We start from the raw sequence: 12,338 nt of genomic DNA, 5'->3' as shown, positions 1-12,338 counted from the left end.
TGTGCTCACACTGCAGACTTTATTATTGCAGGGGTAATAATGATGCATGTTTTCCACATCTGGCTGCCCATTTTATCAACACGTTCAGGAATTCATTACTTTTGAGACAACTACCTTTGTAATATTTGCTTCAAACTGGTTATGGGTTCAAAGGTGTTTCAGGACAGAAGAGGAACTGAGGAGGCAGAACAGGCAGCCAATGATTGCAGAAGCCTTCTTTCTTTAAGAAGCTAGTAAAAAAAAAAATCTCAGCATCCCCAATAACATCATCGGCTGTAAAAAATCACTGCCAGTTTTACAAAGCACAGATGCGAGACTGATGTTTTTTGGATTAGGATATCCTTAATAAAAATATTTTTTCTCATAAACTCTACTCCCTTTATTAACACGAGCGCTATTGTGAATAGAAAAAAATATTAGCTTGAAATTAAAAAAAAAAAAAAAAGGACATATTAAGGACTAGAATCTACTCTTTCTTCTTTTGTAGATCTACCACAAAGGAACTTAATCTGATCAGTGTAGAATTAAATAGTCACCATTTTCCTGGAAAATGTGGAGTATCTAGTGATAAGGACAGTGTAGATAAGCTGCAGAGAAAAGGAAGTCAGTTCTACTAGTACAATACCACAATAGCTTAACTTACACGGCACAAAAGTGTGATCCGGTACTACATCTATTAGGAAAGATTGAGTACTATCAGGACTACAAAAATGTTACAATGCTGTTCATTAGCCCAATTTATGAGATTAATTAAAAAACCCAACATGCTGAAGACAAGACAAGATCAAGGTTTCTCATGAGTGGTTTTAGAGTTACAGCGTAATATACCTTACAGAAGGTCCACAAATGAAATCTTCAACACAGATCTACAAGCAAAACTGTTTTATCCAAAGCTTATTACCTGAAGCAGCGTTGCATGACACTGGATTAAAGACAAAGACTAGGAATGAACAGAACAAAGGATTTTGCACAGCAAGCCAAAGTTTTATGCAACTATCTCCACATATGGTAAATCTACAGCCAAACAAACAAACAAACACGGCAAAAGCTGCACACACAGACCACCCATCTGAAAAAAAAATTAAAGATATCACTGATTTTCACATGGGAAAGAAATAAAATAAGCAAGACCTGTGTGATATCTCCTTTAAAGAAAACAAATGAAGTTAGAGAATAGAACCATATAGAAAGAAACACAAAGTGCAGCAAACTCCTCTACTCAAGCAGCATTTAGCAGTCATTACCAGACATACTGTCTAAGATACAGTAGAGATCTTGTTATGCATAATGCCTCAGTGACCACCACTAGAAGTGTTGGGACTAAGAAAATATAGGTTTAAAAATCAACTGCTAATTTGGACAACACTTAACCTAAACAGTATAAACACATTCATCTCCTTGCCAGAAAAACACCAGATTAGGAAGGAATTTTCTACAATATAAGACAAAAATACTCAAGGCCTAAAAATACTAGGGACAGTTAAGCAAGGTAAAACGCCCGTCACCTACCCTGCATAGGAGGGAGGGAGGGACACAGATGGACAATCCACTCCTTGGAGTTGTGCTACTGTGTAGAAGGATCTAAAAGACTTCTGGTGCCATGAAGGAGAATGACTCCAAGCTCAGCAATGGAAACCCTCGCTTTCAACGGAGGAAAACCCAGGGCAGGTATAGCAGAGGCATCACCAGCTTGGCTCCCCAAGACGGCAGCAGTTCTGGGCACAGGCAGCAGCAGAGCTTTAATATTTAGGATGCACCTTTCGGGTACCAGCATGGGGCAATCTGGGGAAAGCTTTTGTGGAATGCACGCCAGAGGTAATGCACCTAAATTTCACCCTGCATGACAGGGATAAGTGGGTTTTGGTGCTTTTTTTTTTTTTCCTCCCCAAAGAAAAAATTAAGTGTTTTTAGTGGTAGTTCAAACTGCAAAACAAAGGCAAAACTTGAAGTAATAGTATTTTTGCTGTTTAAAAGCTGAATCTTTTTCAAAAGAGTGTAAACTCTCCCTACTGTCCCATTTTCTTCATTTTAGAATAACAAGCATTAACATGCTCTGAAAGCAGAGTAGAAAAACTAGCTAATGCCAAGTGCTTTAAGAGTTATTACAAATCATTACAAGTCTCTTTTAAGTTCTATTTATTTATTTCTAAGTACACCATACTTTAAATCAGGTACTATCACTTTCTCTCAGACTCTGAAATAAGTCTAGATCACATACAGCTTCAAAATGGACAGCCTCTAATGACACATCCAGAAATTAAGAAAATTCAGCCAGCTACCTATGTAGACCTTAGAGCCACACACACGGAGCAATTGTCATTTATCTGCTATCTGTTGTTATCACAACTGAAAGGAATAACCCACAGGCTCTTCTGGCATTGATTGGTAAAGATACTAGACTTTACAAGAGGCTTATTGCAACCTACAGAAATTGCAAATTTAGCTACCAGTCTTTAGGTTATCAGTACTGGAAGAAAAGAAGAGCTTGAATTACCAAATTAACAGCAGGCAGAATGCTGGTCATCTACAGAAGCCCCACCAAAAAAAAAAAAAATTGGCCTGCTACTGAATCTAGCTCTGCACAGAAGGTGAGCAGTATGCCATTACATTAAGAGGAACTCATACTACAGCCCAGCCCATTGTAATAAGGGTTCAGAATAAAGGAAGGAATCCACACCCTATATTGCAAGCTAACGCTTTATGGGTATGGTGCCATTGGCTTTGAATACGACTGAGCCCTAAATGCTTGGGAACTGCTTTATTCAAAACGTGTTTTCTTTAACTTGCAATTACCCCAGCCACCTGTTTCCCTTAAAGTGACATTTTCTGTAGAATTACACCTCTTTGGACAAGCTCACAACATCACAGGAAAAAAAAATAAAAACACTACTGTCACAATGGATGATATGGAAAGCAAACAATTGTAGCATCAACATAAACAAGCTTAAAATTATCATGGAACCACAGCCTACGCTGAAAAGCTGCTATTGCCAAATTGCTGTCCACAATGATGCATCAATTATGGAATATGCTTTCTTCTACTGATTTACGAGACCAATGGTCAGTTAAACAGCAGTACAAACTTCAGAACGTACTTTGTCTTTGCAGAAGTCATAAAAACAGTAAAACCTGTCATATTTGAGTGTGTTTTTTTGTTTTGTTTTTTTTAAATCACTGATCTATTAGAATGAGAACCGCCTCTGCACTGCATGGGCAATGTGTATTATTAGGTATGGCATATATTGTTTTAAACTTTGTTGAAGCCTCTAAAGACAGGGATAAGAGTTTAAATTCTGAATATGCAACTATGAGCTTCCTCACTTCAAAAAACAAATGTATGTAACAACGACTGGAACAGATAGGTTCTATTGCTCACAAACAAGTAACAGTCATGCATTTCTCCTGTAAGGTGAGACTTAAGTATAATGCTTGCTTGTGCTTAAAAATTAAGCAAGACAAAATATCCATTCCTGCAAGACAATCCACAAAGATTAATTGGATGCAGAAGAGCAGGACAATATTAATAATTAGCCCTCTGCTCATAGTTTACAGACTAATAGCACACAGGCATGAAAGTGTTCAGGCATATGAAGGTATTTCACCTAACTTGAGCCACAATTTCAACACGAACAGCTCTCACCACACCCAAAAAAGCAAAATACAAGTTAGAAGAAGTGCTGGATGGGTGGAGTTTTAAAAAATTGCTGAATACATTGATAATTTAATTATATTAGTCATACTAATTGAGTTCCAGGAAAGCAAGCCAAGATATTTGAAGAACTGACAATGAAAAAAGAAGCTATATTGCACAAAAGGTTGGGGGAAAAAAAGAATTTGCTGCAAACTACTCCATCCTAGATCAAGTAACTCTTCTATTTATTGTTTATTGTTGTTGTTGTTGTTCTTGCTGAAATCACAAATCACAGGAAAATTCCCTTCTACAAGACGTGATTTAGCATTATCTGAAGACAGTATGAACTCCTTGGGCAGGGAAATCATTCTTAAGCCTACCTTCAACTGGGCCATGCCCATGCCATTATATTTTGCTGTAAATCTGAAAGAGTAAACATGAGGCAATGCTGAAACAATCTGTCCTGGTTTACACTGACTGCAAAGTCAAGGCCAGCACTGTGCAATATGATACAATTATTCATAACACTATTTTAACAGAGTCATTCCATTAGACTGGAAAAACCCACTGTAGGCCAAGGTAGATCAACAACTACAGGTAACAAAGAAGAGCCAGGAACTTTCATAGAATTTTCCCTGGCCCTCAGAAGATGTAATGCTAGCAGTTGTCACTACAAGTTCAATAACTATTTGAAAAGGCTAAAGAAACAAGAAGGAAAATATACATATATACACGCATAGGTTTTTTTGGTTTTTTTTTTGACCTTCTCTTTCTTCTCTGTCTGAAAAGAAAGATGTTATTTATGAACAACTATCTCACTGTTTCAAGTTCTCAGCAGGTAGTTTAGTGGCAAAAGAGCAATAAAGACAGAATTTGAAGCAACGGTATTAGATACACTCACAGTATTTAAGACTTTGCTTAACTTGAAGTTGTTATTACCCATCTGATCTTCCTAAATTCTAACAGATAAAAGAACAACTCCCCAGTAAAACTCAGGAATAGAGCTGTACTATCCAAGCTTGTAATTCAATTTATGGCCAATTTTTCAAAAGCACATAGGTGATTTAAGCATCTCATCTCACTCTCAATTAAAAACACAGGCACTAGCTACCGAAAAAAAAAAAAAAAAACAGAACAAAAACACCATCAATTCTCTATAAGTCACTTCAACAACACTGGTAAAGACATTAAAGCAGATTCTCTACAATAAGTAGTCTATTTCCTTGTAACCATATAATAAAATGGTTTTCCATATCCTAACTTGGCCACCTACTGGGAGGTATATAAGCAAGAACATAAAATATTCATTTCCCAGACTTCTTATGCCTGCATTGGTTTTATACTAACTCAAGAAATCTTCATTTTCAGTTTACAATTCATTTTTCTTATGAAAAATAGTTAACTTGTAATTCTGAAGAAAGTATAAATGCAAATTTGCAATGTCATTACTGTGCTGAACTGTCTTCGTTACAATACCAGATCTTTTCTCCCAGAAAACTTGCGTGTCAGATCTGTCAGTGTGGCTGTTTGCTGGTGCAGTTACGGTTCTTGTATTTCAATAGTGAGACCCCAGGTAAAGGAAAGTTTTAAGCTGGATAGAAAGCTTCTCAGTGTCTTTTTACCCCATTTTCTAGCATGAACTTGAATTCCCATTTTCTAGCATGAAGTTGAAATTTTAGTTCAAATAACATTTTTTAGAAGTTCTCACCTCATTCAGAAGCTCATTATTTAGTACGCATATACTATTAACATGAGAACAAAATATTTTCTATTACTGCCATTTGGAATATTCAAACCATTAAAATGAAGAACAGGTGCAATTGTAACAAGAACATTTTTTAATATACTCACCCTGGATTATAAAGCATAACGGCTGATAGGTTCTCACAAGATTTTGAAAGATCTGTCATAGACAAGCTGAAGGAAGACAGCAGTCCACTCTAACAACAGACCATAAAATATATATTAGACAAACACTGCTGTGCTTGCAAACTTGTTTTGTTTCACTTCATGAAATATGAAGTATTATATGTGAAGCAAAATTAAAGCAAATCTACAATGTTCAAGGTATGTCTATATTAGCAGTAAAGTTGTGGAGAGGTTGAAATTCACTCAAATACTTATTTTATCTCACCTTTCTTTTTTCCCTTAGTTTAGCAGCTTCTTTGGGGTGGTTAAAGCGAAACATATTGGTTCTTCCAAGTAATATAACAGCACCTGATGAAAAAAACACACACCATTTACTGACAACAGACTATATCAGGAAATGCCAAATAATTTTTCTGTCATCCAATAAGTAAGCACAGCCTTCCATTAAGTAAGAACAAAATGAAAATGCACTTTGACACAGCTATGTTAATGGATGTGTATATTTTATTCCTCCTTCTTCCTACCTAAAAAAAAAAACCAAAAACATATGTTCATGCACACAAAGGTCAATCATGTTCATTCAGTTTAGTTTAAAGAATAAGTAGAGGAAGCAGTCATAGCAGCTGCCCCAGTTTGACCTATACGTTTCAACAGTGTTACTTTGGAGGCTACCAGCAGGTACCAAACACCATGGGAACATCCATAAATGTGACTAAGAACGAACTAATCATTATTCATCCACTTCTGATCGAAGTCGAGATTGAATCAACCTAACTGAAAGCTACACTTTTTCATAATTTGTACTCTCACCTTTTTCTTCTTTATGTAGAACAACACTGAAGTTTGTCATCACTCAAAACAGGCTTATTAGTCTTTTATACCCAATAGTTATTTTCTGAGGAAAGAATCTTGAATAATTCATATTGTTCAATGCACATCCATTATCGTATTTAATCAGCTACGGTACAGGTCATATATAATGTGATTCTGGGCAATTCTTATAATATTTTAAAGACACTAGCACCAAGATTAATACTTTCCCACTAAAAAGCACATTGTCAGTGATGTCTCACTACTGTCATAACATTGAAGTCTTCCAAATTAACCACCACAAAATCAAGCATTTATCTGTCAAATGGTGTGGGGCACTTTTAAAATGGAATAGATTCAATTACACTTAAAACCTGAAAAAAATTGCACTTACAACTGCTTACTACAAACAAATTGTTATCATCTGAGAATGAAATGCTGTACTGAATAAGCAGTGCTTCTCTTAAAATTAGCTTAATTAGGAACATCAATCTAAATAAGGTCATTCAGTCTTGGCAATTCAATGATAAGAGGCACTATAGTCACAATATCACTTCTTACTGTATACACACCACCTCAATTTTGGACCATAAGAACAGTTCACCTCAGACTAACATTAAGAAGAATTACCTTCCATAGATCTGTATGCAGCTTTGCATTGCAAAGTCATTTTGATACCACTTCTGTAATTTCTGACAGAAGCTGGTTGACCCTTCCTTCAAGAAGTGCGCTGGGCATATATACATACATATATATATATATATATAATTAATTTTTTTTTTAAATGTAAGCATATTAAAAGGGGTCCCTGCTGGTCATGACTGCTGTAGTGAAAGGGGTAAGTCTTCACATGCTCACAGTCATACCAAACATCTCTCTGTTCCACTCTTGCTGCCTGCCTGGAAGGATATTTTGATTACTTTAGCAGAGGAGACATTGAGGATTCCAGTGAAATTCCTTCAGTTACTTTCAAATGAAGACACAAATAACTGTAAACATTTTTGGCCATGTTGCTAGGTAGAAGTTACTTAAGTAAATTATTAAAAATTACAGAATGAATTCAGCTAAAGATACTTGTTCCTAACTTCGCATATCTAAAAGAAAACAGGTGGAAGAGGCTTAACAGCAGCACGTGACATTCAAAATCAGATGGAGGATCATATGAATTACAACTAGGTTTCTCTCTCAGTACTTCTGCAAATCATACGATGATGAGCCTAGCATAAGTCTGAACAGGAAGAAGGAAAAGGGGTATGTGCATGTCACATGATACACTTGTGAAGTACTACAAATCACAGAATGGATTGGGTTGGAAGGGACCCTAAAGATCATCTAGTTCCTAACCCCCTGCCACAGACAGAGACATCTTCCTGTAGGCCAGGTTGCTCATTTTAGTACACCATTATGGTCAATGCACAGATTTGAAGGGAACTACAATTCCTCTGCTTCTCCCATTACATTCCTCTTTTTTATCCCAGAATGTCATAGGCATTATTACTTCATGATGCCACTTCTTGCATTATGGAACCTCTATCTGTTTGCTGATATAGTATTTTAATTATTATTATATTAATAAGGAAAAACTACAATCTTAACTCCCACTTGACAGAACTTAGATATGCAGCAACACAAAAACCTATCAAGGAAAAAAACTTTGGATCAAAAGCATACTGTCAAATATTTCCTAAGCATCAGGTTAGATTGTCTGTTATCGTACAATGCAGTTCCCCATCAGAATGCAAGTGTGCAGCATAAATGTCATCATGGAAACATAACTGGCTTTGCTATGGGGTTTGCTTTTCATTTGTTTACTCTAAGCAACAACTCTTATTCTCCTGGAATGTTAAATAGCAAAGAAAAAAAGGTTTCTCAAATACACCGACAGTACTAAGAACAACAAGAACCATTCAAAAACAGTCTTTATCATTTATGGAACTCTGATCTGGTAATTTAATTGGTTGACTCCAACACAAAAGTGACCAGAGAATAGGAAACAAGTATGAAGAATGTATGTTCAAATACCATCAAGCACTTCTCATCTACACACACCACTATTTTGGAACTGTGCAAACAAAGGTATCCATAATTAAAATCTTCCTAACTTTAAAAAGTTTATTTTCTGATTCTAAAAGTTACTTGTATTAACAAACTATAAAAAAACAAGCACGGAGAAATGACATTAACTACAGACAGGTTAGCAGTTTGGCCTCAAAATGGAAAATTCATTTTAAACTGAGGATAAATTTAAGGTAAAGAACAAACTCCAGTGAGTATTTGTTCAATTACCTTTACAAATCCTATCAGATGTTCTTTAGAAGAAGAAAATATCATAGCAAGTTGCATTACTCAAGAGGCCACATTAGCCAGAATTCACAAACGGTGGAAGTAATCTGAAGAAGGAAGTGGTAATTAATTACTATGCCTCTTTTTTTTTTTTTTTAACAACTATTATTAACAACTGTTCATTTGAAAGTGTGCTGAATTTTTTAGACTGTCACAAACGGAAGCATTTAAATATATCAGTAGATAATCAGCAATACCTAAAGCAGATATTTAAAGAGGCTGGCATTTCATGCTGTGATACTAAATGCTAACACAGCTAGGAGAGATGTATTGTGCATGAGTTGTTAAACGAGTTATTTCATCAGCTTTGCCCACCTGATGTCAAAGCTGCCATCCTTCTTTCAGACTCAATCTGGTTACACAGTCTACAGATCCGCTTGTGCAGCTGTTTTTCAAAATTGAGTAATTCAAAGCAAGCCTTTTTCCCTGCCCCCCTTTTTCTGAGTTGCAAATTTCTTTAGACAGAAATTCAGGAGAAGAAAAAAAAAACATGCTTCTACTCTTCACAGTACAAAAATCAAGTTGCTGCATATGCCTGAAAGAAGGAAACAGGACCCAAACTTCTGCCTTCATCTGAGGCCAACCAAACCTATAATGCCTTGGAAATGCAGTAGGCTAAAATAAAGATGAGCCATTGCAAGCACAATTCGTGTTAACAGTGTTTCTTGCCATTAATGCCAATGTCCTAACAATTTATCAATAGGAGTTACTCAATTTCAAGGCAAAGGAGTTGGGCTTTCTTTTTTTTTTTGTTCTGTATCTGTAGCAGAAACAACTGAATGTCTCTTATTTCACATGAATATACACTTCACAGAATCAACATCCCCTGGCCATAACAAAACTATTTTCTAAAAGCAAAATCTTGCAGCACTTGAGTTTGAAAAGGTGCAAGACTCCTTGTTCAGCACTACTTTGTCCACTGTGTTCCTCATTTGTTAGAATGAGCTTATTCTGAAAGCTTCTGTCCAGGAATGTTAAAGTGGCATTGCTTTTCAGCAGCTGAGCTGTGTTACAACCTCACTTCTCAACATGACTTCAACTTATAGTTAAATGGGAAAGTATGCTGGGTGCTCCTGGAAGATAAAATATCCAGAACCTCTGCTGCAGCACTCTTCAGCTTACTTGTTAGTCTGTCCTTTCCAGGCCAACAAAATACACCTTTGTTCCCAGTTGTCCCAGCTGCTTTCAATCATTACCAGATTTTAAAGCTTTTATATTAAAATTGTAATCCTCTGAACTTCATCTGTAAGGGTTAGCCTCCCTCTTTTTGTCACTTTCCTACAGCTGTAGTTAACAGATACTCCAAATAAATCTCCTGCTACCCAAGAGGATTTGGCAATAGAGTGTTAAGTGGAACTGCACTGAAGCCCTGAGAAGGAAAAAAAAAAAAAAGCACAACTCTGATGTTATTTTAGTCATGCAGAGACCAGTATTATTTTTCTTAATATCACACCAATCTAAGCTATCTGCCATGGAGCTCACTTTATGTATAAACTTTGAATGAAATCAGACAGCAAGTATCAGTTCATACTCAAGATTCTGAAGTGGCTCAAATTAGTAAATAATTCTCTTTTCACCACATAGCAATTCTGTAACAGAACAAAAACTCCATGGCTCTCCAGATAACTTTGGAATGCAGATAAGAAGACACTGAATTAAAATTAAACAGTAATCTCTTCATATACACACAGATTTTTCAGTAGTGTTGCCAGAAATAAACAGATGCTGTATGGAAAACTATACTGTACTGGGTAATACCTTGGTTTAGGTGCGTGGCCTCAGTAATCTGAATTCCATTCACAGAACACTGCGCTCCATTCAGTGGTATAAGATTCACAGTACCATTGAGATTTTCAAAGACGCAATGCTCACTTTCCAAATCAAGACCATGAAGAACTAAACACACACCAAAAAAAAATTAGTCTCTTAACTAATAAAATTTGCATGCTGATAGTGATTTATTAAGGACAGACTATGTTACATATTCGCAAGCATCTTTTCTCTTCTTTTTTCCCCACCCCCCACCCCCCAGACAGTGTTTTGTACGTTCATTCACGACCTCCTGCATTCCTTAAACATTGACCCTATTTCTTGTTTTACTGTAGTGGAAATAGAAGTGTTTTTTTCTGATTTGTTTTACATAATGCTCTTTTCTCCTGTGTTTTGGCACCAGATTAGTAAATGCTTATTTTGTTCTGTTGGAAAACAGTGAAGAAAAGTTTACATATTTGTAGAGACGGGTTTTTTTGGCTAGTTTCACTGGGAAATCATAAAAGCTTCTAGACCTTAAAGCAGCTACACTTAAGTCTGAATAGATAGGATATAACATGCAATTGTAGACAGTAAGAAAGGCTGAAATAAGGTTATATATTCTATTACACTCAGGCACTTATCCATCAGTTATGCTACCTTCCATCTCTTCTTCAAGTAATGTGCGATTATCTCTACCCGTATTGCTTAATCTTACAAAGCAATGTGAATTTCATGGAATTTATATATAAATTTTAATCCAGGCATCTTTTGACCGAAGGAAATACACAAAACTATGTTATTTGTCTCTCAATTTCTCACTTGAGAACTGAAGGATGTAGCTTATTTGATTAAACTGCCTCTAAGCAGCTGATGTGACAGGTTAGTCCAGCAATGGCATTGAGTTGCTTTAATAAAAAGTAACAAAAATCAGCACAAGAAGGCTACCTACTTTTCATTAACGTCCAGAATTTTCTTCTAAAATCTAAAGTCCAAAGACTGCTTTAGATATAACAATATAGCAATAATGTCTTTATACAAAGGTTAAGAGAATGATTGTGCAATAATTGTGACAGGTGCTATATGAAAAAGGATGGTATTTTTACGGGAGGCTCTTTCAAAAGTAGCAAGAAATAAATTAGTAACAAGTATATGAATAGATTTGAAGCCAACAAGCTATTTCAGAAGACATGCTTTTTGAAGCAAATCCCATGTAATTTAGTTTTCATAAATTTTCTAAAAATTAAAATACACAAGAACATATAAACAACTAACTACTAGGAAAAAAAAGAAAAATTATAAAGCCCTGTTAAGCTATTGGGATGTTGGAAGAAAGAGGAAAAAAATGAAGAAAGAAAATAAAGAAACGCAAAATTCCATACCAATGTCCTGTTCTGTCACAGCATCTTCTCTGCCAACATATGTCTGGCCCTCCTAATTAAAAGAGAGACATATTATTTTCAACTGAAAAACTGAAATTTCCCTCTCTCACACACACAGAGATGTTTTATTTTTCTACTTTCTGAGAGTATTCTGGACCAAATACATGTTTGAACATACTACCTGATTTCTTCCCCTTGTATTTTAAGAATGCTTTCAGTCATTATTATACAATGTTACTAGTAAATTTAAGTTTCAACTGTCCTGCTTAGCACTACCATTGTAGTTTTGAGGCATTTAACATAGATCTAGATTTCAAGTCAGGCTTCACAATCAGAAAAATGGAAAACCAATATAGATAGATAAGCATATTAAGCACCTATCTCTGGTTAACCGGTCTACATAAACCTAAACAGTAAAATAACAGGTATTATTATAATGTAATTCAGTGAATTATAACCTCCTAAGAGCTTTTCTTACTCTAGCAGAGAAATGTAAAGAGCTTTCCTTTCCATAGTGGTGAGATGCAATGAACACTTATATGAGCACTATATTT

General features: G+C 35.7%; 1 protein-coding gene across 1 annotated transcript in view; it reads right to left on the bottom strand.

Annotated features, from left to right (window-relative positions):
- The window catches only part of KIF16B (kinesin family member 16B), a 140,599-nt gene that overhangs the window by 65,995 nt on the left and 62,266 nt on the right, over positions 1–12,338 (bottom strand). Inside the window, 4 exon segments of the mRNA XM_040553185.1 lie at positions 5,483–5,571; positions 5,766–5,848; positions 10,412–10,549; positions 11,785–11,836. Coding sequence (XP_040409119.1) covers positions 5,483–5,571; positions 5,766–5,848; positions 10,412–10,549; positions 11,785–11,836 — 362 coding nt within the window.

The sequence above is a fragment of the Cygnus olor genome, chromosome 3 (genome assembly GCF_009769625.2).
Source record: "Cygnus olor isolate bCygOlo1 chromosome 3, bCygOlo1.pri.v2, whole genome shotgun sequence".
Classification (NCBI taxonomy): domain Eukaryota; kingdom Metazoa; phylum Chordata; class Aves; order Anseriformes; family Anatidae; genus Cygnus; species Cygnus olor.
This window is presented reverse-complemented; position numbering and strand designations above follow the sequence as displayed.